This window comes from Botrytis sinoallii, assembly GCF_014898435.1.
Source record: "Botrytis sinoallii strain Bc 23 chromosome Unknown BSIN_001, whole genome shotgun sequence".
Lineage (NCBI taxonomy): Eukaryota > Fungi > Ascomycota > Leotiomycetes > Helotiales > Sclerotiniaceae > Botrytis > Botrytis sinoallii.
The window spans coordinates 6,258,160-6,282,188 of NW_024066028.1; the positions used below are offsets into that span (position 1 = coordinate 6,258,160).

General features: G+C 43.9%; 13 protein-coding genes across 13 annotated transcripts; 6 read left to right on the forward strand and 7 right to left on the reverse strand.

Annotated features, from left to right (window-relative positions):
• Positions 1-147: 147 nt before the first annotated feature.
• On the reverse strand, positions 148-1,119 carry EAF02_001257 (uncharacterized protein; the record flags this gene model as incomplete). Its single annotated transcript, XM_038897305.1, has 1 exon — positions 148-1,119. The coding sequence occupies one exon, from the start codon at positions 1,117-1,119 to the stop codon at positions 148-150; it is 972 nt and encodes a 323-aa protein (XP_038764164.1).
• Positions 1,120-2,055: 936 nt separating this feature from the next.
• Positions 2,056-3,007, forward strand: EAF02_001258 (uncharacterized protein; the record flags this gene model as incomplete). Its single annotated transcript, XM_038897306.1, has 5 exons — positions 2,056-2,150; positions 2,242-2,316; positions 2,367-2,489; positions 2,542-2,731; positions 2,831-3,007. The coding sequence occupies 5 exons, from the start codon at positions 2,056-2,058 to the stop codon at positions 3,005-3,007; spliced, it is 660 nt and encodes a 219-aa protein (XP_038764165.1).
• An 82-nt stretch (positions 3,008-3,089) lies between these two features.
• Positions 3,090-3,598, reverse strand: EAF02_001259 (uncharacterized protein; the record flags this gene model as incomplete). The annotated part of the gene is made up of 2 exons (XM_038897307.1): positions 3,090-3,210; positions 3,273-3,598. The coding sequence occupies 2 exons, from the start codon at positions 3,596-3,598 to the stop codon at positions 3,090-3,092; spliced, it is 447 nt and encodes a 148-aa protein (XP_038764166.1).
• Positions 3,599-3,932: 334 nt separating this feature from the next.
• EAF02_001260 (uncharacterized protein) lies at positions 3,933-5,579 on the forward strand (the record flags this gene model as incomplete). The annotated part of the gene is made up of 1 exon (XM_038897308.1): positions 3,933-5,579. One exon carries the CDS (start codon positions 3,933-3,935, stop codon positions 5,577-5,579), a length of 1,647 nt encoding a protein of 548 aa, XP_038764167.1.
• Positions 5,580-5,716: 137 nt separating this feature from the next.
• EAF02_001261 (uncharacterized protein) lies at positions 5,717-6,010 on the forward strand (the record flags this gene model as incomplete). The annotated part of the gene is made up of 1 exon (XM_038897309.1): positions 5,717-6,010. The coding sequence occupies one exon, from the start codon at positions 5,717-5,719 to the stop codon at positions 6,008-6,010; it is 294 nt and encodes a 97-aa protein (XP_038764168.1).
• Positions 6,011-6,928: 918 nt separating this feature from the next.
• EAF02_001262 (uncharacterized protein) lies at positions 6,929-7,934 on the reverse strand (the record flags this gene model as incomplete). Its single annotated transcript, XM_038897310.1, has 2 exons — positions 6,929-7,654; positions 7,704-7,934. The coding sequence occupies 2 exons, from the start codon at positions 7,932-7,934 to the stop codon at positions 6,929-6,931; spliced, it is 957 nt and encodes a 318-aa protein (XP_038764169.1).
• Positions 7,935-8,819: 885 nt separating this feature from the next.
• Positions 8,820-9,977, reverse strand: EAF02_001263 (uncharacterized protein; the record flags this gene model as incomplete). Its single annotated transcript, XM_038897311.1, has 9 exons — positions 8,820-8,835; positions 8,909-8,946; positions 9,001-9,073; positions 9,130-9,230; positions 9,288-9,372; positions 9,423-9,704; positions 9,758-9,834; positions 9,886-9,908; positions 9,968-9,977. The coding sequence occupies 9 exons, from the start codon at positions 9,975-9,977 to the stop codon at positions 8,820-8,822; spliced, it is 705 nt and encodes a 234-aa protein (XP_038764170.1).
• Positions 9,978-10,192: 215 nt separating this feature from the next.
• EAF02_001264 (uncharacterized protein) lies at positions 10,193-11,179 on the forward strand (the record flags this gene model as incomplete). Its single annotated transcript, XM_038897312.1, has 2 exons — positions 10,193-10,356; positions 10,459-11,179. The coding sequence occupies 2 exons, from the start codon at positions 10,193-10,195 to the stop codon at positions 11,177-11,179; spliced, it is 885 nt and encodes a 294-aa protein (XP_038764171.1).
• Positions 11,180-11,403: 224 nt separating this feature from the next.
• On the reverse strand, positions 11,404-14,532 carry EAF02_001265 (uncharacterized protein; the record flags this gene model as incomplete). The annotated part of the gene is made up of 7 exons (XM_038897313.1): positions 11,404-11,466; positions 11,526-11,636; positions 11,697-12,077; positions 12,127-12,462; positions 12,540-13,661; positions 13,809-14,199; positions 14,285-14,532. 7 exons carry the CDS (start codon positions 14,530-14,532, stop codon positions 11,404-11,406), a joined length of 2,652 nt encoding a protein of 883 aa, XP_038764172.1.
• A 1,313-nt stretch (positions 14,533-15,845) lies between these two features.
• On the forward strand, positions 15,846-17,673 carry EAF02_001266 (uncharacterized protein). Its single transcript, XM_038897314.1, has 5 exons — positions 15,846-16,026; positions 16,086-16,392; positions 16,448-16,566; positions 16,682-17,215; positions 17,324-17,673. Exons 2-5 carry the CDS (start codon positions 16,287-16,289, stop codon positions 17,351-17,353), a joined length of 789 nt encoding a protein of 262 aa, XP_038764173.1. The 5' UTR covers positions 15,846-16,026; positions 16,086-16,286; the 3' UTR covers positions 17,354-17,673.
• Positions 17,674-17,875: 202 nt separating this feature from the next.
• On the forward strand, positions 17,876-20,774 carry EAF02_001267 (uncharacterized protein). Its single transcript, XM_038897315.1, has 2 exons — positions 17,876-18,943; positions 19,003-20,774. Exons 1-2 carry the CDS (start codon positions 18,745-18,747, stop codon positions 20,703-20,705), a joined length of 1,902 nt encoding a protein of 633 aa, XP_038764174.1. The 5' UTR covers positions 17,876-18,744; the 3' UTR covers positions 20,706-20,774.
• Positions 20,775-20,851: 77 nt separating this feature from the next.
• Positions 20,852-21,926, reverse strand: EAF02_001268 (uncharacterized protein; the record flags this gene model as incomplete). The annotated part of the gene is made up of 8 exons (XM_038897316.1): positions 20,852-20,933; positions 21,001-21,009; positions 21,072-21,205; positions 21,255-21,377; positions 21,495-21,648; positions 21,705-21,758; positions 21,835-21,850; positions 21,899-21,926. 8 exons carry the CDS (start codon positions 21,924-21,926, stop codon positions 20,852-20,854), a joined length of 600 nt encoding a protein of 199 aa, XP_038764175.1.
• Positions 21,927-22,167: 241 nt separating this feature from the next.
• Positions 22,168-23,997, reverse strand: EAF02_001269 (uncharacterized protein; the record flags this gene model as incomplete). Its single annotated transcript, XM_038897317.1, has 3 exons — positions 22,168-23,314; positions 23,506-23,641; positions 23,709-23,997. The coding sequence occupies 3 exons, from the start codon at positions 23,995-23,997 to the stop codon at positions 22,168-22,170; spliced, it is 1,572 nt and encodes a 523-aa protein (XP_038764176.1).
• Between the last annotated feature and the right edge of the window lie 32 nt (positions 23,998-24,029).

The window sequence follows — 24,029 nt, forward strand, 5'->3', positions numbered from 1 at the left end:
GATCGGCGAGTGACGCAAAATACAGGAAACCCTCCAAAGATTGATATACTACCATCCCATGCGTTTCCGAGCATACAACTGATTTTTCACATCCAATTTGAACATGATTAAATTTCAAGATTTGCATGCATTAGGTACACTGTAAATCTAGATGAAAGGTATTCCCACCCACGAGACCTGCCTATACTGCACATAATCATCCCCAAAGAACTTAATCAACAAAGCCTCTTCCCCCTTAATTCTCCTATTGAAAAACATCCACAGAACAAGCGTATATCCCCAAAAACAATAGAAATTTCCCAAGACCATTTGTGTACCCAATCCCCACCAAAAGAAACCAAAATACGAGGGATGGCGTAACCATGCGTATAAACCAGTTGTGACGAGTGTATGTGAACGCGACCGAGTGAACTGAACAATGTGATTGAAACTCCTACCAGCCTGTACCATGGCTACGGATCGAATCGTTTGGCCTAGGATTATGAGGATGAGACCGAGAACGAGAATCGAGTTTTGGGATCGGGAACTGAACAAGGATATGGAAGGGGGAAATTGGAGACCAAAGATGCGGTATGAAGATCCATGGGGGAAAAATGTATTGGTGATGAGAAATTCGGTGACGGCAGCGCTGTGCGCAATGTTGTATGCAGAACCGTTGCCACTGAAGAGGAATGAGGAGATAGATGCTTCCGGGGTATTGTATCTCGCCGTGGTCCAAAACTCGAGGAAATGGAAGATTGCCAGAGAGGAGATGAAGAAGGGGATGCGCCAGAATATCGAATTGGTAACGAAGAAGAGGTAGAAGGTAGCGGCCATAGAAATCGTAAGGACAATACCAACGAGGAAAGATCGCAAAGCAATTCCAGACAGAGATTTAGGTTGACCGGGAAAGAATTGCTTCTCGAACTGAGTGATGGCTTCGTCGATGCTGGGTATCTCTGCGAATTGTTCTCGATTGGGTCCGACTCGCGCTCGAGGGGCAACACCGCCGTTCTGTATTACGTCCCATGGACGTCGACGAGCTGCGCCGGGTATGCTCGCTGTGCTCTTTAATTGTTCGGGTGAGCTATGCGCTGACGCTGATCCACGAATGGCATTAGTAGTATCATCTGTAGACATGATTATGATAGCAATAATCACAAAGATACTAGTCGCAAACAATCAAATGAGTGCAATGGAAGCTTGAAGTTTGATGCTTGATGCTTGGTGGTTAATTCAATATATTTCAGGCTGGGTTGAGTAATATATATAAGCACGGAGATCCAGTATAATAACTAAACAGAAACGAAATTACGAAAAATCATAAGAAATGGGGACAATCAAATACGATTCCCTTTATTCGTACATAACCTTTTTAAATGTTTCTTCATATTGTCCTTGGTGAAGAATGAGATGAGATTTTGAGGGGGGTTTGTTACCTTTTTCTTAAAGGTTCTTGGAAACCTCGATATCCATTGGTACTTCCTAGTCAGCTTAACAAAGAAGCATGTGACAACATTCCGTACAACAAAGTCTCACTCACTACCTAGGTATCCTGACCGCTCAAATAGCTCTAGATATTTTTCAGATATAATCTACCTACCTGGGTGATAGTCATTGAATATTCAGTAGAGAATTGAATGCTTGAATTATGTGTACCTATCTAGTTACTGTCCATTATGCTTTGTGTATAAACTCAGTTGAAGCTCAATGCCTAGGTACTCGAGTATTCCCGAGGTCTCCTTTTCTATGAAATAGCTAAACCCCCTCTTTCAGCCACCCCCACCATGATCTCGTATCTTCCGAGGACCGAGTCCCGTAAGTAGGTAGATCAGGAAGGTATTCCGCATACGAAGTGCTGGGAAAGCTTCCAAATGTCAGGCAAAGTGGAGCTGTTGGTTTAGGTGAATATACGAGGTAGAGGCCTCGGAGCCTCGGCAGTAAGAAAGCTAAAAGACATGACATGCTCAGTTAAGATTCCAGTTTTGACGGATTTCATCTCTGACCCAAAAACCCCATCATTTGAATATCCTTTGACTACCTGTGAATACCACACTTCCACATCATAACCTAATCATGGAGGCCATTGACCAAGTTGAAAATGAATCTAAGATGCGAAACGGGGAGCTCTATTATGCATTCGCACCAAACCTCATGGAAAAGCGAAATAGGTAAGAGACAAACAGGAATAAATCACCCATCAGATACTCCATTGAACAGAGTCACTTCCTTGAATACAGCTGATAATTGATCTTCTATAAGATGTCATTGGGCTTGTAAAAGATTCAACAATGCCGCTGATGCCCCAAGACGAAAGCTGGTAGAGATGTGGAGAGAGTAGGCATTCATTTCTAGCTGAGTGGCAATGCGAAACCTAACAATACTAGTATCATCAATGACAAGACTCCTCTTCCTCCAGTCGGAGCCACAGATGAAGAAGACTTCCTTATTCTAAGAGATGAACCATATATTGATGGCCCGATCAATGTAGACTATGGAATCAATCTGAGGTAGGCCTCAAGCTGTAAAACCGCATTCTGAGAAAGTACTAATCCTCCACAGGATTGGCAAAGGAGTCTACATCAACTTTAACTGCGTATTTCTCGATACCTGCCTAATCACAATAGGAGCTCGTACTCTAATTGGGCCAGGCTGTTCGTTCTATGCTGCCACGCATCCATTGGATCCTTTCCTTCGCAATGGTGTTTATGGCCCGGAGCTTGGGGCACCCATAACAATTGGAGAAGACTGCGTACGTATCTCTGACAGTGTTTACGCGATATCGATAACATTCATCAGCTCAATCCCTGTGTACTATTGATAAGTATCATCGATGCTAACAGTTTCCCAGTGGTTCGGAGGCGGCGTTACAGTTTGCCCTGGAGTAACCATCGGTCGAGGTTGTACCATGGGTGCTGGGAGTGTTGTGACGAAAGATGTTCCCGATTTCCATGTCGTAGCTGGCAATCCAGCGAAAATCATCAAAAAGATCGAGCCGAAAGAACAGGATCCAAATCTCAAGTCCTGATTGCTCAGAGATGGATAGAGCTCCCGCTCACGATTACTTTCATCTCCCAAAAGATATATGTATCATTAAAATATATGGTGCCTCATAGACCACCCTGTATTGAGAAAGAAGATATAATCAAGACTAAAACATTGATCAATGCCCATATGAACGGAATCCATGTAGACATCTGAAAATATCCCGCATTGTAAATGGCACCGAGTCTAGGATTGACAAATTAGCAAGAATAAGAAAACTCCTACGTGAATCACGAGACAATACTCACATCAATCCAACTAAACTTCCTGCCAACAAGGCTTCAATTCCACCTATTAAAGCGTACACCAGTGGTATGATCCAAGCATATTGCCAGGCGTTTTTCCCCTTTCCCAATTGCATTGCAACGGCACAAACAGCTGCGGCAATATGCGTGATTCCGTACGCAATGAGTGTCCATAGTAAAGTGAATCGCCAAATGTCATGAGCATAGTATAGGTAATTTGGGACTCCAGGTTTGGCATGGAGAGGCCAGTAGAGTGATGGAAACGGCGGCGTGGAATAGTCAAGAGGCGCCGGATTATCGATCCGAGTACTGCAAACTTCAATTAGCATAACTATTCTTTTGAATGTCCTAGTGCGACTCACTTCAAAGGGGCATAATTTATTGGGGCGAAAAGCCCATCGTAAGGGAACGGGATGTATGGAAGCTGTAGTCGTTAACGCGATGCGACAGTGCAGTGTAACTCTAGAAATTATACTTTACATTTAGCCTTGTGAACCCTTCAGTGCGCAACACAAGGCTGAATTAATAAACCTCGGCTGTTGAACTCCATTCCATCATTAACACATCAGCCATCACATATCACCCTTAATAATTGAATATTATATCTCAATACGAGCATCACAATGATTTGAGGTCCTGCCAAAATAATTAGAGTAGTTCAAGATGCCGGCAGATAGACTTCTTACGACTGTGTTACGCGCATACCAAGGCGTGCCTGACCCAGCCCAAACTGACAGAATCCTTGGGACAACTACCTCTCTCCTTACCACTCTTACGAATCCTTTGAACATAAGCCTTCTAACATCGCATCTTCTTACCGCGCCTGCTATATGGAACAATACCGATGGTCTACGAATTTGCCTCCGAATCATCAGTGTCTTCAATACTGCTGCCATTACGGTGTGCAAAAACGAAGTAGAAAGTCGTAACGAGCATCCACCGTACGATGCATACCAACCTCGGAAAGGAGGCGGGATTGGTTCTGATGATTGGGCTCGATCAGTGATCAAAGGTGCGGATGAAAGGTCGCCAAGATGGCAGCATCTTCTCGTGATCGCTGGCGTGTTACTCGGCATGGAAAATGGAGGAAGGCATGGGCTCTCTAGCGGACTCAGGAGCACACTCGAGCGAGCATTAGTAACGGCGGCCAACTTAGCACTGGAGAATCCAATGAGAGATGGGATTCTTGCAGCAGAATCTATTGTGTTAGCTCTTAATCACGCATTCCCCCTGTTATCGGACGGAGTGCGTGCGGGTCTGAATTATGATAGTTTAGTCATGATAATGGTACGGTCGGTGACTGCGTTGGAGGGCTACCAGGACGGTATTTTCTTACAATACATCGATGCGGATGTCAAACAAGTACCGGGAGATAAGTTCGATTGGTCGTCCAAATCCTCCTCTTTTCTACAACTACAAAAGCAGGCATCAAGCCCGATACTGTCGTCCATGGGGCCACTTTCGAGGCTTATCGCATATGCAATCGAAAATATGACTAACTCTCTACTTGCGATAGAAATTCGAGAGCATCTTCTTTCGTTCTCGGGTAGACTTCTAGAAGGCTGGAAGAGGAACAAGTTATCGGAAATTGATCCATCTGAGGAGGCGACTTTTCTAACTCCCGAAACCCTCCAAATGACCGCACCAGTCTTGTGGCAGGTATTGAAGAGCGCTATGTTTGCTACCGTTGTTATTCTGCAAGGTCTTATGGGAAGAACTATGCTTGACCCTATCCTATCGACAAGACGCCTTGCCCCGATAGGAGCTTCGGAAACCCTTATCATTCTTGGGAACATTCACTTTATTTCGTCTCGACTTGGCTCGAATTCTTTTTCTGCATATGTGTTCGTTAATTTGTCTTCTATCGACATCCTATCTAATTATCCTCTCGAATCAAGAGAGCTTCTCAAAGCTATATACCCCACGCAAGCTGGCGAAATTCCAAATAACCCTTTGCAGCGCAATCATGATCTATTTTATCTTAATACTTGCGAGCACTTGACAAATATTCTTAGTCCGCCTGACAACGAAAGTTTGATCATTAGTGTGGCAGCCCCTTATCTCAATCCAACAGCTCATCCTGGCTTCTTGGAAATCTTTGAGGCTGCTCACAGCGCTGTTCTTGCAGTACTATCAGCTCCTCAGAACACAAATTTGACCGCTAGATTCATACCAACTTACGTTGATGCTCTCTTCAATTCCTTTCCGAACAATCTGTCGCCTAGACAATTCCGTTACGCATTTAAGTCTTTAATACACATTACTACTCCGCCTACCTACACCACTGTCGACCGCGGAGGCCAATGCTAGCCCGAGACCCTTCTAGAAAATGCTCCATCACCGTGCAACTCATGCGCTACATCGCCCACTACCACAATCTGGTATATACAAGAGACACCGCCAGCCAACAAGATAGTCAGGCGCCTCTCTCTGAACAGGCATACATCATGCTCACACTACTTGATGCATTACCCAATCTTCCCCTCGATGCTCTACAGGCATGGCTACCAATATCAGCCGATCTTTTGAATTCCATCGAAGATAATTACATGAGAGAACGATGCAAAGTAAGGTTCTGGGAAATCTTGGAGAGTGGAGAGATGGACGTTGAGAGGAGCGCTTTATGTGTTGGATGGTGGAGTACACGGGGTGGTAGAGACCAGATACTATTTGGGAGGGAAACTCAAGATGTTGGGCCATACATGAGTGGGGGATTGGGAGAAATTAGAAGTAGACTGTGATTACTTTGGATATGGCAGTCAAAATGCTGATGATGCTATGAAGATATATGAGGTGATAGTTATATTAATGGAACGGTAGCAAGGGGCGAAATTGAATGATAATAATTTTGGGACGGAAGAGAATAAAATGGATCAATCCACTGCCTCCTTTCCTCTAGACTTGATTTTATTGGTCTTGTCAATGTTTGAAATTACTTTTCACGTTCAGACATCAACACATCTAACTTTATTTCAAATATAGTTGTTAATACCCATACTACTTCCAACCTTGATGCCAATGAAATGAAGGGGCTTAGCCGAGCATCCCCCAAGTACTGTACACTTATTAAAATCGCGCCATATTCGTGACTACTTTGTACTTATCTAACAAGGTAATGCATTTCAAGATTTCAAACATTCCTCTTTGAAAAAGATCAACTACCTGATATCTTGTTGCCCCATTCCATGAAGTCTACTTTCCAATCAAGTATCCTATAAAATCACATCACATGTAAATTCTACGCTCAAAGAACTCCGACAAAATTGATGACGTAGGATCTATGCAAGTATTCTCTTCATGCAAGGTAGATCATAATCTTACATGACATATGTGAATAAATGTGCTTATGCATGCATAACAGTGGTGATGCGTTTTCTTGGGTAACGTATCGCGTCAAGATGCAGGGCTTTGTGGGATCAAATTAATTCTCCAAAAATAAGCCCCAGAAGCTTGATACAGGAAAAGAATCATTGTCGAGTGATAATAGACCGTGTCAAGTGAAATGCAAGTGCTATTCATGTATGCGATTGGGAAATGAAGATGCGCGAAAAGAAAATAGTCATTAATTCATATCTGCTAAAATTAAAAAAACAAACTATCATACAAGATAATATATCAATTTATCCATTCCCTCCTGATCAATCATTCCAGACCAAAAATTAGTAGTTATCACTTCCAGCAGCGGCACGCTTAGCCTCGCCCTTCTGGACCAAATTCTCCTTATGAAGCGCATGTCCAGCTTTCTCCATGATCTTGCCCATGGTAGAATCCCCTGTCTTTCCAGTGTTAGAGCCCGAGGTGTTGTCATAATCGCGCGAGCTAGTGTTGTCAGAAGAACCGTAGGTATTACCAGATCGGGTCTTGTTAGAATCATATGAGTCGGTGTTTCCACTGATGCCGCTGGATGTGTTCTCACGGTATCCGGTGCGAGAGGAGTCGAGAGTAGAGGTAGGGTTATCGCCATATCCAGAGGAGGTGTTGTTTCCATAGCCTGATCTCGAAGCGCTGTCTCCGTAGCCAGTAGAAGTCTTATCACCAAATCCAGAAGACGTATTGTCTCCATAGCCTGATCTTGAACTATCCAGACCAGTCGACTCGTCTCCTCCATATCCAGAACGAGAAGTAGAAGAGTTGCCAAGGCCTGAAGAGGTGTTATCTCCATAACCGGAGGAAGCTCCACCAATTCCCGATTCTTTAAGACCAGATGAAGTGTTTTCATCGTAGCCAGAGCGGGAGGCTGAAGTGTTTCCAAAGCCAGAAGAGGCATTGTCACCTAATCCTGAAGTTCGCTCACTTCTACCAGTTCCGAAGTTATTAGCGTCATCACCGAGATCTCCTCCATACTTGGAGTTGCTCGAGCCGAACTCGTTGTCTCTCAGTCCTCCCTATGTCATATCAGCAATAGTCGAAAAAGACATTGTAAGTGTAACTAACAGAGTTTCCGGTGTTGAAACCACGGCTTTCTTGAGTAGAAGATCCTCCATATGCTCCAGAATCCTGATCGTCAAATGTGCCGGTGCCTCCAACGCCTCGGGCGCTGGTGGTATTGCCGCGGCTCTCGTTCCCAAAACCACCTGTGGTATTTGCGAAGGAATCATCAGCGCTAGAAGGGGCACCGCGGCGGCCAGTGGTGTCGTAGGAATCGTCGTTATTGTATGTAGACATTTTCAAATTGCTTTGTTTTTGTTGCTGAGTTTTTATGTAGAAGCTAGTTGTGAGATGGAATGTTTGTTTGATACGCAGAAAATCGGAGAGTTATTAGAAGGTTACTTATAACATTTCGTCGATGAGCTAACGTGTCATAAGATGATCTAATTGAAGGGTAGTACCGGATGCCTACTAGGCTACCTCAAAGAAAGACCCTGGGAGCTTGGAAGAGTTGGCATACATGATAGACATCAACTGGAATGGTAAAACAAGGATAGATCGTTCCAATAGCCACGTGCTTTCAGCCGAATGCAGCAATGACAGTACCAAGAAAACAAGATCGGTAACCCGTTTTCACTCTAGTAGACAATATCACGATCTGAATTTACATCTCTCTACCCATGTCGGAGTGAAAGAACACCAGAAGAATGCATCATCATTGTCGAACCGGATCAAAACAGGTTACGTCTGTGGCGGTGCTGGTAATAAAAGCGAAGAACTTGGTCTGACCAATAAAATAGTTTGGAACAACAACATGGGTGGAATGAGAATACAAAAAATGCGGGGTAAAGTCCACTTAACCAGCCACAAATCATCAACATGTCACTTAAAAACAAGCTTTCCTGCTGGCTGTATCCGTAACTAGTGAGATGTAATCACATCCATGAATTTATTCAAAAGGACTCAACGGAAGAAAGAGGCTTGCCAGTCATGACTTGAGTACTGATCAAAGGGGAGGCTGATCAAGATCCAGTTTCATTCATGTACTGGCTAGAACGTTCGACCATACTCCATGCAACCATGACGCCAAAACCCTTCGCCCTCTATAGTACATATCCGAATCTCGTCCGGAAGAATTAATTTCCAGATTGCACCCCTTCATTGTGATGCACAATGACTCCATCATCTCACGTATTTGCTACAACACGTTAGTCTCGTTTGATTGCTTGCTACCATTGCCGCTGGGTTGAGATTCAAACATCCAAACATACCTCATAAACTTCTTATGGAAATCGGATCGTAGCAAGTCCTTAGATTTGGGTCAGTATTCTGTGATAATACTTTCATGACTGGTACAACTTACATTGACGAATTCTTTTTTCCCTTTATCTTCGGTTCCACGAGCTTGATTTTTGAAAATGACATCATCGTCCCATCTAATAATCTTGAGTTAGTAAATACAGCATGTGAAACTAGTCCACACCTAACATACCGCCTTTTAACATTGAAGTCAGATTTGGCATTTAACAATGGGTTGCCAAGAGCGATATCATGCTCTCGCTCCGCTTCTTCAGCCGCTAGTCTTTCTCGTTCCTATTAGAGCATCATAATTAGTGGTAGATTTGGCAGTTTTGAAAAGCTTAATCTGACCTCTTGTTCTCGTTTCTCGGCACGCTCGCGCTTAATCTTTTCAAGTTCCCGTTGAAGCTCCGCAGTCTCGTCTTCGTCGTCGTCACTAACACCATGTGAGCCTTTTTTCAAGAGGGTTGTAATTAATCGGCGAACCTGTCATCATCACTACTATCACTCTCTCCAGCATCGTCTGAGTCGGCATCTATATCTCGAGTTTCTTCCAGAATGCGCCGCCTCTTTGCTTCTGTGTCTTCATCGTCCTCCACGGAGCCATTCTCGAGTTGTCTTTTAGATGTGTTTGTAGATGACTGTACATCTTCGATTGCAGCGCTTGACCCGCCATTCTTTTTAGCGAAATGCGCTGCTTCTGCTTGTAATAATTCTGCTCGGAGGTCTCTGACTTCGGCTGCTGCATCGCCTCCCTGTCCTGGCTTTCTATAACTCAATTAATCTCAAGTTTCCTAAACAAAAATGACGAGGGTTTGTACCGGAATTTCAGTTGTGTGTGAGCTGGAAGTAATCTTTGATGGTAGGCCGGGCCTCGTTGTGCTTCTTTTCCCACTGCCTATTTTCCATGAGAAACATTCTCTACAATTCGCAATGTAATTTCACTTACTGGGTCGAAGGTAGGTCTATGTGCTGGAAGATTCGTTAGTAATTCCCAAGTAAAAATAACAATATTGTCCAAGAGGACTTACCGGTAGTCATCTTTTTTGCTGTGGAAAATGTAAATCAATGTTTGAGAAAAGATAAGGTGAAGGCCAGACGCGATAGACTACCTACATTTTGAAGATGCCAAATAAGGCTACGCTAGTCTAATCAAAGCTCACCGCCTTAGAGTTTCCGGCAAAAAGAAATCTTGGGGAATAATGTAACCCGCGCAACCATTCAGCGTGTATTTTCAAGTCAATAAGTAATTCGAGATGCCTCGAGAAGTTGAGCCTTCTATCAATGAAAAGCAGTTCTTTTCGAAGGCTCTCAAAGAAAGCTTGAGAATTGATGGAAGAAGTTTTGATCAATTTCGAGCTATAGAGTTAGACTTTGGAGATGAATATGGTGTTGCAGATGTGAGGTTAGGAAAGACAAGGTAAGAGATGCGATTACAGGAGATACACATTCAAAGCGTCTTTTAAATATTTGTTTCGAACGAGATCTTCTCAAGGGTCATTATTAATGCTGATAATTCTAGGGTTCTCGTCAATATTACAGCTGAAGTAACAAGTCCATTCCCGGACCGTCCCTTTGATGGCATCTTCACCATCACAACGGAACTTTCACCTATGGCTTCACCCGCTTTCGAAACTAACCGTCCGACCGAGCAAGAAGTATTGCTCTCTCGCCTTCTCGAGAAGACCTTGCGACGTTCTGCAGCCCTCGATACCGAATCTCTTTGTCTCATCGCTGGTCAGAAATGCTGGTCAGTTCGAGCAGATGTTCACATTCTATCACACGACGGGAATCTTATTGATGCGTCCTGTATTGCTATAATAGCTGCATTACAACACTTTAGAAAACCAGATACAAGCACGGAAGGAGAAACGGTGACTGTCTACACTCTAGCAGAGCGAGAACCTGTGCCTTTGAGTCTGTTACATTTCCCACTCTGTGTGACATTTTCATTTTATGGAAAGGGTCAAGAACAGACTAGATTGGTTGATACGACATTAATGGAGGAACAGTTAAGAGAGGGTAGTTGCACGATCAGTATGAATCGTCACGGAGAAGTTTGTCAAATTGCCAAGCTTGGTGGTATAGCAGTCGATGCCGTGGAATTGTTACAATGTACGAATATTGCGCTAGAGAAGGTCAAGGATATATCTACATATATCACGAAGAGGTTGCAAGAAGATTCGAAGAAAAGAGATAAAGGCGGACTCATGGCCGAGCTTAAAGCAGATAATTCAAGATGATGAAGATAAAGATTATGTCTAATATGTACGGCAGACTCTATGATAATCTCTTCTTCGAATCAACCTCCCAAACAGCCTGTAAAATAGGCATTGACCCCAGATGCTGATGCTCTATGAATTACACCAGGGTATTGGATATTCAAACTCCCCAAAATCAGATCAAGACGCCACCCAATTGATGCATATTCCTATTCCCGACGCTAAAACGCAACACAACAGTAAAATCAATTATGCCCATCTCTTTCTTCCAATTCTCGCATGTACTTGACAAAAGTCTTCTTGTGGGTCTGTAAGTGGTCAGGTCTCTTGCACGTTAACAAGTGTGTGGAGGTTGGATAAATCTTACCAATCCGGCATAACGGCCATCTTTCAGTACACAAACATATCTCAAGCCGAGTTTCACGAAACATTCGTAGACCAAATCCATTGGCGAACGAATATCTAAAGCTACCGGTGCCTGTTTTGATTCTTTGTCAGCAGTGGATTTGAGGATGAACAGAGGTTAAATTTTGCTTACAGGATCAATGTAAGGCGTGAAGTCAGTAGGATCAACATGCTCTTCTTCTTCAGAGTCATCATAGTTGCTGATGGTCGCCATGAGGCATAAGGTACCTGGCTCATTATCAAGATTATCGAGAGCGAATTCTAAATCGGGGGCCGGTATTAGACCGACAAGAACATCGTCTCTAATGATTGGCAATCCACCATCAACCTCACCGGCCTGATGCAAAATCTCCAGCTTCTGGCGCAGACTGCTAGCAGGTATCATGGGGGAGACTGAGATGTCAATAACTCTTTCTCTTCGAACACGGGGCACAATGTCTGCAAGATCGGAGGTAAATATCGGCTTATGCTTGTTATTAAGAAATGGGTAAGCGTTGAGGTTGGTCAATAAATCCTGGAAAAGTCAGTCTTTTCTCCGCACACTTATCATTAAATGATCTTACGTATATGCTCAGAGGTTCCATGAAATCTGCCGTCCATTTTGAGACCAAAACTGCGAGGGAAAATGGTAAAACATAATCGAGACTGCCCGTCAATTCAAAGAGAATGACTGCCAAAGTCACAGACAATCTGGTTACCCCACACATTGTAGAACCGGCAGCAATCAGAGCATAAACACCGGGAGTGATACAAGATGTTCCACTCTCATGAGCAGCGCAACTTTCAAAAATAGAAGCGTGGGGAAATTGCAATACAAGCCATTGCACCAAATGACCGACGATCCTGCCGAGTAGGCCGCCTACAACCATAGATGGAACATATATACCTGCAGGAACTTTCTGTAGCATTGTGTTAGTGGATGATCATGTTTTTGCTTATGAATAAGTTGGAGTGAAGGTGTAACAGTTGAACTTACGATGCCAAATGTAATAATCGTCAATAGGCCTTTGATGAAAAATGCAATAGTTAGCTGTCCAATGATGGGAAAAATCTCATCAATGCTACTGGGACAAAGGCCCATGCTATCTGATTTATCAGTATCGCAAGGGCTAGCCAAGTTGAACAACAATTTAGCTACTGGGATCTTAGTATACGGATTCCAATAGGAGACGAGGCCGGTTAGTAGAGCAACAAGCATGACCTCAAAAAGAGGCCACTTTTTTATAATCTCAATCTTCCTGAAAGACTGTGCCCAGGACCTAGATGCCTTGATGAATGTTGCACCGGTTATTCCGCCGAGGACACCGACCATGATGAAAGCGGCGAGTTCAAAAAAGTTCCAGTCCGTCAAGTAGCGAACTTCGAACATGACAATTTTGTTGGTGCCATAAGGATTGAGAAATTTTAACGTCAGTGCAGCTGTGATGCAGCAAAAGAAGGTTCGAAATAATGTTTTAGCTGGGAAAAAGTACGCCACTTCTTCCAAAGAAAAAAGAACACCGCCAATGGGGGCCCCAAAAGCTACCGCAACGCCTGCAGCTGCGGCCGCAGACAATACTTCTCTGCGTTTTCCGTCATTGTCATCGTATTTGGAGAACAAGCGACATGCGATATTGCCCACACAAGTTGCAATGTGTACAAAAGGACCCTCCTTTCCTAAACTTAGCCCGGATGCTACACTCAATATCAGAGCGAGCGTTTTGACGAGTAACGTCTTAAAGCCAAGAAAACCATGCAAAACGAAACCGCTAAGAATTACGCGAACTTCAGCCACTCCACTGCCGGCAGCCGAGTAGTAGATCATCGGAGCATTCGTCTCAGATCCCAGCGTGTTCTTCGGGCTGGTATTACCATCGACTGGCGCCTGGGAGTCATGTCGACTAAGAGCACCAAGGTTCTCATCCAACGTAGATAGTTGATATGTTGATGGTACGACCGTTTTGGTAGTCAAGGTCAAAAGACATGCTGCTGTTGCAAATGCGACTACAAGTAAAACGTAAATAAAGAACTCCGTTAACTCCTCACTGAAAAATGGTATTTCGACATAATTGGACCAAGATTTCCAAGCATCACATTTGTCTCCGTCAGGGCAACATCTCTATCAATAGTCAGTTTACTTGTTCCCCTGTGATTCATAGCAGAAAACGTATCACATTAATGTCGCCGAATTTGACTTGTAAGCTGTGGTGGGCAAGTTCAAAAGTCATGTCGAACAATGAACGGAGATGACGAAAATTGCACAAACCTTTTCACTCATGAAAAATCCGTCATGGCAATAACCATCTTTCCAGTCATAAATGGGAGTCTCCGAGACATCAACGGTATATGCTATCGTAGCTGTCACGAATCCAACTAGGGCACTTAGTATCCAACCTTGTGTGCCATCAAAAAACGCCTTGATTCGACCTCGAAAATCTTTCCTGCTTCGGAGCCCCTTCACTCGGTATGCATCCGCAATACTGTCATGAACCCAATCTGTTGATGTAAATTGATCATACCAAACTCTGTCGTCTGTGGTCGACATGTTTTTGGATTCTCGCATCTGGTCCTTGGGTCCATGTCTTTCTGAAGTTAATGCAGTGACTAAACGCTGGCCCCAAGATCCTGCACGGCTATGATGCCGACTACCTCTTAAACTACCTGTTAATGGTAAACAGTTAGCCCCATGCTCAGTACGATGGAGAAATCTGAAGGTTGATAAATGATGGTAAAATTGAAGACTTGCCAGAGAAACTATGATGACTTGGTAGATATGGGCGGTTGGTCTCCGCGGCGCCACCGAGACGTATACGAGAACGCCCCGCACTTTGGAGTAGAGGAGTTCGCTCGTCGGAAAGATTACTTGTTGATCTTTGAAGAGTCCTCATGGCTGTAGGTGAAGGTGGAGCTGACGAGTCCCTCGATTCAGGTGGAACATTCGACGACATTGTAAAGTCGACGCCAATGTGGCTCTTGCTAGAAGGTCTCATATCGGAAATGTCTCGGTGTGTCACCTAACACATCTCAGGAAGATAGACGTTCTGGAATGACGACACGGTACACAACGGCAGGAATTTGAAAGCTCGCATGCAAGAGCGGGAGATGCGAAATGCAAATGCGAAAGAAGGGAAAGAGGAAATGATAAATAAGAAGCTGAAGATGTACAAAAGATCGCCTCTCAATATTATCACCCACACCACTATTTGACGAAGACTAGAATTTTTCTTGGGATTCAAGAAGGAAGTTGGAGTGTTGGTGTTGGAAGTGGCTTTGACTTTTAGAGATCGGGAATTGCAGCAAATGCGGAATCAAAGAAGCATCAAATGAAATGTGGAGGAGACACAAGGGTCTTCGAGGCTAGTTGAACCCTGGAATTATTGTTATGAAGTTTGGAATTGATAGTAATATTGAGCGGTCGGACTTTCCTGCTGCAGATTGCTTTTGATGTGATAATGTCGTAATATTCAATGATCAAATCGGTGTAGGTGCGATGTGCAAGAATAGAAACTCCTGGGCCAAATGTCTGACGGGAAACATTAAATACAAGCAAACATGAAAAGATGAGTAGATCAATGTCACAGACGCATCCTGATCAGGAATTGCGGAACCAAAAGGCAGAAGTGGGAGTTGGAGTTTGAAGTTTGGAATAATTATGGGAAATGATACGGTTAATGCGCTTAAGATAGCTTTTGCAATGCACTCGATAAGGCTCGATAAGCTTCATGCCTACATAGTAGTAGTAAGTACTTAGGTAATACAGGTTTTCTTGGAAGCCGTCTTGAAAGTCACAAGCGCTGTGAAACATACGAAAGCATTCATTCCTGATGATCTACAATTTATATTCCGCAAGCCATAAAGCAAGTTGATGATAACCTCTCTTGGGCAATCCAACCAACCAGCATGATGAGTTATAAAACATTCAATAGTAAAATGACTCGTGAACTGCCGATAGTTACGAGAGGATGGATCATGAATAGCAGATGGCAGTAACATCAGCGTCGGCACCAGCATCAGCATCAGCATCAAAAAGGAAGTGTAGCTCATGACATCGGAAAAGGAGAGGATGTTCGATTTGGGTGTGCATACCATTCCGTCCACACCGAGACACCCAATAGTCGATAGCTAGCTGAGAGGGCCCTACTGGGTCGTCAGTATGACTTTTTGGAAAATCTATACTCCATGAGATACGAATGATGAAAGAGCTAATCTGTGGGGATGAAATCCACAGGGGAACATGGTAGCTGAGCGTACAAAGTAGGCAATCTCGCAATTCAACTCCCGCGAATATCGCGTCAAAATCCATGAGCCCATCATCCATCATCCACCCCATCCCGTCCCATCCCATCCCATCCCACTAGTAACTCAGAGAGCTACAAAGTTCTACCTATCTGGTACCTAAACTCCACAAAATATCCAGAATTGTCCACTTCGTGCGTCGCACATTACATCAATTGAGGAGAGACTACAGATCTGTCAGGGTGCATGTGAGGCTTTTAATCTCCATTGGGGTTTGTTTCGATTCCTACAACTGACTGAATACTAGACAGTCCGTTTCTCAAGATTGTTTCGTGAACTGCATATCGCTTTGCGTTTTCTTCCCCGGCTTCCTATTGCTGCACTGCTGCACTACTGCATTCCCGCTATTACAAATTGGACCTAGGCGAGGCGGCTATGAATTAATAGGGATAGAAAAAGAAAACCCCTCACTTAAACATTAGTCAACTTCTACCGTACCACATTCGACATGGCTTTCAGAGGATACCCCCAATTTATTTTATTGGGCGATTCCATCGTTCAATTCTCAAGTAATCTGCGGGATGGGTTTTCCTTTACTGCGGGTCTTGAAGAACGTGAGTTCACTGTTCCAAACTAGAACCCTCTGGTCACTCATTAATTCATTTTTAGATTGTTCTAGGCGGCTCCAGATAATAAACCATGGGTTGAGCGGGTATAATACCGATAATGCTCTTGAGATTCATCGGGACCTCGTCCCAGATCCAACCATTGCAAAGGTTCCCTATCTGGTACGTCAAAAACTACCATGTAGGACTCACAGATACCCCCCTTCAATCCTCGCCGTTATTGCTGCGAGACTATCCTTAGGTCATTTCTCTGTATACTGATAGAATGTGTTGTAAGCTCGTCCTGTTCGGTGCGAATGATGCATGCCTACCGGATGGTCCCACGGGTCAACATGTTCCATTGGAAAATTACAAGAAAAACATTGAGATCCTTCTCAAGAATTGGAGTTCCATAGCACAGCGCCCCACGATTTTACTAGTTACACCACCGCCTATCAACGAAGTTCAGCTTGAGGAACAAGATCTCCAGAAGGGGTATTCTTCTCTCACGCGGTCACAGGACCACACAGCCAAATATGCAGCTGCAGTTAGAGAAATCGCCGATGAATGGAAAGATCAAAATGTGGTATTGGTCGATCTATGGAAGGCTATTTTGGTTAAAGCAGTACAGATGAGTCCAGATAATACTGGCAACCTAGAAACGATTGGCACCAAACGTGCTGAGGATGATAAAGCTATGAGGGCACTCCTCACCGATGGTCTTCATCTTTCCAGTGACGGATATAGAGTGTTCTTGAACGAAGTTATACCATTGGTTGGAAAAGAGTGGAAAGAAGAGCCCTTGGATAGCCCCAGCTGGGTATTTCCACACGTAAGTATATCGTTTGTATTTCCTTTCAGTTCCTAGATGTGTTTCCTAAGTGGCTATATATCATTCCCTCAAGATATAGTGTTGATTATACTAACAATATGATAATAGTGGACAGTAGCTCCTAAATTCAGTCATTAAACGGATTGCATGCATGATGCATAGAAAGGTGTGTAGGTGGTCTTTTCTACGATAAAATATACATGCAGGGAAAACTTCCAGATTTCTTAGATCTGATAGAGACAGCTCACCTATTTATTAAGTATTGATTGATTGCCGGATGATTCGTTTCACGGGAAAGTACTCCAGTATTCAAAAAATCACAGTAACAACGAAAGTAGCTTAGCATACCTAGTAGTCAAAAGAATTGCAGAAGCTTCAACTACGAAATCGGCATAGAACCAGTACCCGGGATGATTGTTAGCTACCTACTAGATGATTGTCGAAATTTAATTTTTGAAATGCCTTGAGTGAGAAGTTCCTAATATACATAGCTCATATTGCACAAGCAACACCTTTGTATAACATGTAATAGACTGTCAGGGCACTTAACGCCGAAAATGCATGAACACCACTTAAGGTTAGCTACCCTTGTGATTTTAATAGGGTTACCGCAACCAAATTAAAGGACCCTACCAGCTACACTACCGCCAGAGCAATTAATGACATCCTTTGATCCAACCCCAAATCCCACTCAACAACTTGTTATTGATTGATAATTTGACTTCTTAATAAACAACATACAATATACCAACTTCATAATAATCAGCCGTGATACTACCTACTACTTTTATAGACATCTTCAAAAGGCAAACTCGGATCGATTTACCGCGCATCTAGTATTTACTTGTACCCACACTGCGATTCCAATCTTCCTCAAAGGGCAAAACAACAACATACAACAAGCAAACGACAAATTATCTGCGAAAAGGCAAACAATAAGCGTAATTGCTGTAAAGCTCTTCGGTCTCCTTCAGCTCAATCTATACGACACCATCTTACGAATCAAATAATACCCCCAGGAAGCACAGACTTGCAACGAAGCAGACCACCATTGCATTCCTCATTTGATACTTGCACGACTCTCAAAGAACAGCTGGACACAACACTATTCAAAGAACCTTCGTCCATATTTCAGAGCCAATTCTGTTCCAAAATAAAACCTGCGAGATTAGGCATTCATCGATCATAGCAGGCAGGAGGGTGTCTCAAATATCAAATCGTCGGCCGATGCCGTGGGGGAGGCTCACAAAGAGCCGTTGTGTACTTCGTTGGCATTACGCACAAGATACAAGAGCTGGGATTACCTTCAAGTTTTCAAGGTTGGCCGGGTGCTAAACATTCCGTAATATACCTCAGTCCAATTGGAACAATCTTTCCTTTCAGACGATAAATTACGAGCGTCTAGGGATAATTGCACGGCATTGTTGCGGTGACCCTCCTTGGTCGATTTCATTCAATATTACTCCCATGCCATCAAGTGTGAGACTTGAAAACACAACTTCCCTGGGGGTTACAAGGAAAGGATTGGAATGGATTCACAGTTCCCGGCTTCACGAGAAGAACTATATCATGTTCAAATGGACGTGAAGCATGTACAAGCCGTACAAATCAACCATTCCGACCGCCTCATGAGACTGGAGAAGCGCCAAGCGGACGATGCCGCTCTCAAATCCGTTTGGGGTACAAATTCGCCATTTCCTGGCATTTTGAGCGGTACTCCTCAACAAGGTATGTGTTAGACTTGATCCTCGCAAGGCTGGTTGAAATACTAACACATTGAATCATAGGTCCTGTTCACAACTCTCCTACGGATGTGTTCGATGACTTTGATGACGAAGAAGAGCAAAATCTACTTGGGAGTCTTCATCTAGATAACGATGAGGAGCCAGTGCGTAGAGGTACTTCGAGAGCGAACAGTGTACGCTTCGACGTGAGCGCTCTACAGGGGTCACATTGGGCACAAGCATCAAGGGCGTCAGGGGAGTTTGGTCCCGCTCGCCCGACTAGTGGATTTGGCAGTCATCCTATGACTGAGCGTTCCTCATCGCATAAGTCAGATGGGAGGCATAGCTCTGCTGGTCACTCTGTCCACTCCACTCATTCCGTTCCCTCTGGACGCACAAGTAGCCTAGGCTTGGATACCAATTTTATGATCGGGAACCCGGACGATGATTCGCCCTTGGAAATACCGGACCCTCCTCCAGGTCTGTTTATCCTAGGTTCAGTACCTTCAATCATCAGATGCTGGCTTACGGTCAACTTTTCTCACAGTGCACTCCTATATGCCGATATTTGTACAGGTTCACAAAAATCTATCCTTGACTATTCGCTTGTAAAAGAGCTTGGCCTAACAAATCAAATACAAAAGGATCCAACAAATGGACGTTACGTTATCAGGCTACCTGTGTATCTTCCGGAAGCAATTATAACGCAATCGTCTTCTAGAGTCAATAGTCCCGGCCCTCATTTACCGACTCTCACAGCAGATTTTGAGGTAGTTGGCATGAATCAACGACCCTTTGCCGATCTCAAAAGATCAATACGTGTATTTATTGGTAGTGATACTCTACGTGCGCACAACGCAGATATACTCTTCTCGCAAAACCTCATGACACTCTTCGGCGATGATCGTAATAAACTGTCTGTGCCATTCGTGCGACCGGAAGATGAACTTCTTTTCAAGAATTTATGCATCGCAAATATCCCACCTGAAAGAAATGAACTCAAAGCAACGGCTCTTCCTTTTACGCCCAGTGAACAGCGATCCAAGATTGAACCTACGAACGCAGGTGATGTACTTGATGGATCACGTGCTGATCATGTCAAGCCCACAGACAAAGATGACCATTCTGAAAGTGTTACAAACCCACAAACCAGCTCTGCCGCCACGTCTTCATCACCTGTTCACAGTATTCCCCCCATGTTGGAAGCTGAGATTTTTATGAAGAACAGTGGCAGTACTTCAGACTCGGAAAAGTTTCACAAATCGGACCAAGGCGTGGCCGATACAAACAAAGTCGAGTCCATGAACGCAGCTGATGCGCTCAAACGTGAAACGCCTATGGGGACTTGGGGTTCATGGCGGCAAGGCAGTACACCACTGAATGCTGATCACAATAGTGATTCTACGAGTGGGTATCAAAGAGCAGTTCGCGGAGGTCGAAGTATGAAGGTGCTAAAACCATCAAAATCCATTTCGTCTCCATCAAATCCAGCTGCTAGTCGTTCGTCGTCTGGTGCAAGAACAGGTGCATCTTACGAACCGGCGCCTTCAAGATCAATGGCTGATCTCAAACGCAAGGATCAACCCAATGGGACTGATAAAGCACAGCTTCGTTGGGAACAAAAGAGAGTAAGTTCAGAGGATCAGAAGAGTGCTAAAGTGATTACAACCATTCCGCGATCGTCGAATCCTGTAGGCGGTGCTTCAGCTTTCGCGTGGATGAACTCCAGCAAGCCGAAGGTTTCTGTCGCTTCCACAGACTCCTGATGTTTCATTAAATAGGCATGTATTGCGAGCAAATGATGCGAAATAATTGTTATGTACTTGACTGCTTAGTGCTCAGATAACTAAATTTAAAATTATATCACATCTTGACTTTTTTATGCTATTTTTGCAATCTCTTGATACCCCTTTCACATCTTACTGAGAAGAGTGCTCATGATATCCTTTGTACTCGCTGAAGATTCCTTCACGAGAGTAGCAATTGCTTTGAATCTACGAAGAGATATTAATAAAATCCAATAATCAAATCACAGGCCGAGGAATAGATCATATCACTTACTCGGGAATACTAGAGGAGTTAGCTTGACTTCATTTATAATACGTTACGAAGAAATAAAGAAAGGTGCATACCTAGCATCACCCATAATCTCATACATGATCGACTCCGAGGTTGTCACGATAGCACCAGCAGCCCTCAGCCGATCAAGAGCTATAGGTATCTCTTGCGGGTTGCAGCTACTCACACCGTCGGCTAATACATATACCTATGCAAATTGTTAGCCCCTCTATGTTGTGCTCATTAAGTACACTCACTTTGTGCCCATTGGCTAGCAAATCCAATGTCGTTTGTGTAACGCAGATGTGCGATTCAATGCCCACGATAATCACTTCGGCTGGGGTAGCAGAATGGAAATGTCGAGAAATCGATGGGATCCACTGGGTTGGGATCATGAGTTAGTCGCCAACGACATCTTTTCACATCATGGAAGGACAATATCGACGCAAAAGCTCTCATTTCAAGGTCCATATATGATGATAGTAGAGTTCACATACCATGCTAAAAGCCGTTTTGTCTGCATGCTCAACAGCATTGGGGATGTTAAGCTCAGCGCACGTTTCACCCAGTCGTGCGCGATTCTGTGTGGTGGCATAGATGGGAATATGAAGTATATCACTTGCTTTGATCAACTTTTGAGTTGTCGCGATGCTGAGGTGGAGAGTAAGTGATAGGATCTTTAGATTAGGGAAGTTGGATAAACGCACACTTTCTCATATTCCCATATCGCTTTGCGAAACTTTTCTTGAATGTCGCAAATACTTTTTGGAAAGGGGGGTTAGTGGAGGGATTCAAGGGGAACGGGGATCAAGAGTGGTCGGAGAATGGGGAACGAACAAGAGGGCAGGTCTGACTGAGTTGCGTAAGTATTGAGAAGCTAGAAGTGAGGGACGGAACTTACTCAGACGTTTTCCTACATGTTCTATCATTTTTGCAATATGAAGAATGATACTTTCATCTGTTTACTTGTTGGAGTGTTATTGCGTTTTCTGGGGTAGGTGGGGTATGTAAGCCGAGGATGTGGAGCTAAGGGAACGAAGCGCGATTGGCACTTCGTCCCGGATCAAGGGGCTTTTGGTGTGGCTCTGAGAAAGTCAAGAGCACAGGGCATTAGATTTACGAGAACATATGCGGGTACACCAGTCTTAATGATTTTTTATACATAGAAAGTTACCATACAATGGTTTCAACTCTCGCTTTTTGAAGCCATCGCAAATCACTCTGAGAGTTTGCCTTTTGTATAACATATAGTTCATCAATCAGCGCTGGAACAAATGTACCTGGACCTCTCACATCCTCTCGGACAGCTGCTATCTCGGCTGCAATCTCGTAGTGAAGCAATGCTGATAATACAGCGAGAAGCTTGTCTTCACGACTGACTGCCAACATTGCTGAGATGATAGTACCCAAAACACAACCACTCCCCGTGATTCTGCCCAAGATTTCATGCCCATTGGATATTGCAAAGGTACGTACTCCGTCGCTCAAAATATCAACCGCCCCGGTCATCAGTACTACGTTGCGCTCCCTCAATGCTAAATCACGCACGATTGTAGCTTTCTCCGCGAGACTCGATGTACTTGAGCCACTGTCAACACCTCGTTGCTGAATAAGTGATCCGGATACGGTCTTGATTTCTCCCTCGTTTCCTTTAATGACATCAAAGTAACCATTTGCTAAAAGTGATTTAACTGCTGAGCGCCTTACAGCAGTAGCTCCGCAGCCCACTGGATCGAGTACAATTGGTCCTCCTGCGTTGTTGTATGCTCTTAGAGCCTTTGAGTAATTGTTTATACCTTCGGGAGTGACCGTTCCCATGTTAATAACCAAGCCTCCTCCAAGTTTCGCAAGATCTGCCGCTTCCTCTCCATAATTTGCCATGATAGGACTGGCACCGATTGCCAGAGCCACATTAGCAGCAAAGTTTTGAACCACGAGATTTGTCATATTATGAGACAGAGGCATCTTCTTAGCAACATCTCCTATGATACCAGGAACCTGCAATAAAACTTCGCGAAGGTCTTTTACTTTTTGATCATGTGGTAAATGTGCTAGAGCAAACGGAGCCGGGGTCCGCATAAGTTCTGCAAGTTCGTGGGCAGCCTTTTCGGCATCTTGTGCTGCTATGATTGCACTGACGATGGCCACCCCGTCAAGCTGCTTGCCCTCTGATGCCGACTGATACAGGACACGCTGTAGATTTGAGGAATTGATGCCACCTATTGCTACGGTTCGCACTTGGCTTCCTGCCTGTTGCAAAGAATGCAGAACTTCCTTCGTGCCAGCGGTTCCAATAATATCCTTGGTGTTGGTTTTCCTATTTCGAAATCCATCAGAATACTCCTCATTAATTTAAAGCAAATAGATTAGGTATGAAGATTGAATTGAGATTCTGTTCCCGCTGAATAAGGTTACTCGTTGTAAATTTGTGCTGGAACAAAGGTACCACTTGATCTCTTAAAGCTCTCGAATCTGAAACTCAAAGACGTATTGCCGTGCTATTCTTACGTTGGTGTGGCAAACATTGTGCCAATTCCTAGATAATCTGCACCATCTTTAGATGCTGTCAAAGCTTCTTGGACATTGGCCACTGTTACTCCGATAATTGCATCCTTGCCCAGCAGTACTCTTGCCGTCTTCAGATCTGGGTCAAAGTTAGAGACATGAGGGAAAGATAGCATTATCACTTTATTCGTGAAAGAGGATCTAACCCATATCATCCTGACCAATATGGACACCTTCACACGCAACTGCAAGAGCAACATCGATTCGATCATTGATCAAAAGTGGAACGTTGTACTTTCGTGTGACAGCATGTAACTTCCTCGCAGTATCAACCAGGGCAGCTGTATCGCTGTATTTGTCTCGATATTGCACAATCGTGACACCACCACGAACTGCAGCATCTACCACATCAACAAGATTTCTATCACCAAGTATAGCAGGTGTAGAGTCGGTCACAAGGTAAAGAGAGTAATCAACTTTTTTGAGGGCGCCCATTTTGGGAGAATAGAGACAGGTTTGAATTAATA

Bases quoted from the DNA above. Each gene is read 5' to 3' on its own strand.
- EAF02_001266 (XM_038897314.1), top strand. From the start codon at position 16,287: ATGGCTTTCAGAGGATACCCCCAATTTATTTTATTGGGCGATTCCATC. The intron at 16,567-16,681 runs GTACGTCAAAAA...ATGTGTTGTAAG, and splicing joins TTGCAAAGGTTCCCTATCTG to CTCGTCCTGTTCGGTGCGAA. The intron at 17,216-17,323 runs GTAAGTATATCG...ATATGATAATAG, and splicing joins CCAGCTGGGTATTTCCACAC to TGGACAGTAGCTCCTAAATT.
- EAF02_001267 (XM_038897315.1), top strand. From the start codon at position 18,745: ATGGATTCACAGTTCCCGGCTTCACGAGAAGAACTATATCATGTTCAA. The intron at 18,944-19,002 runs GTATGTGTTAGA...ATTGAATCATAG, and splicing joins GAGCGGTACTCCTCAACAAG to GTCCTGTTCACAACTCTCCT.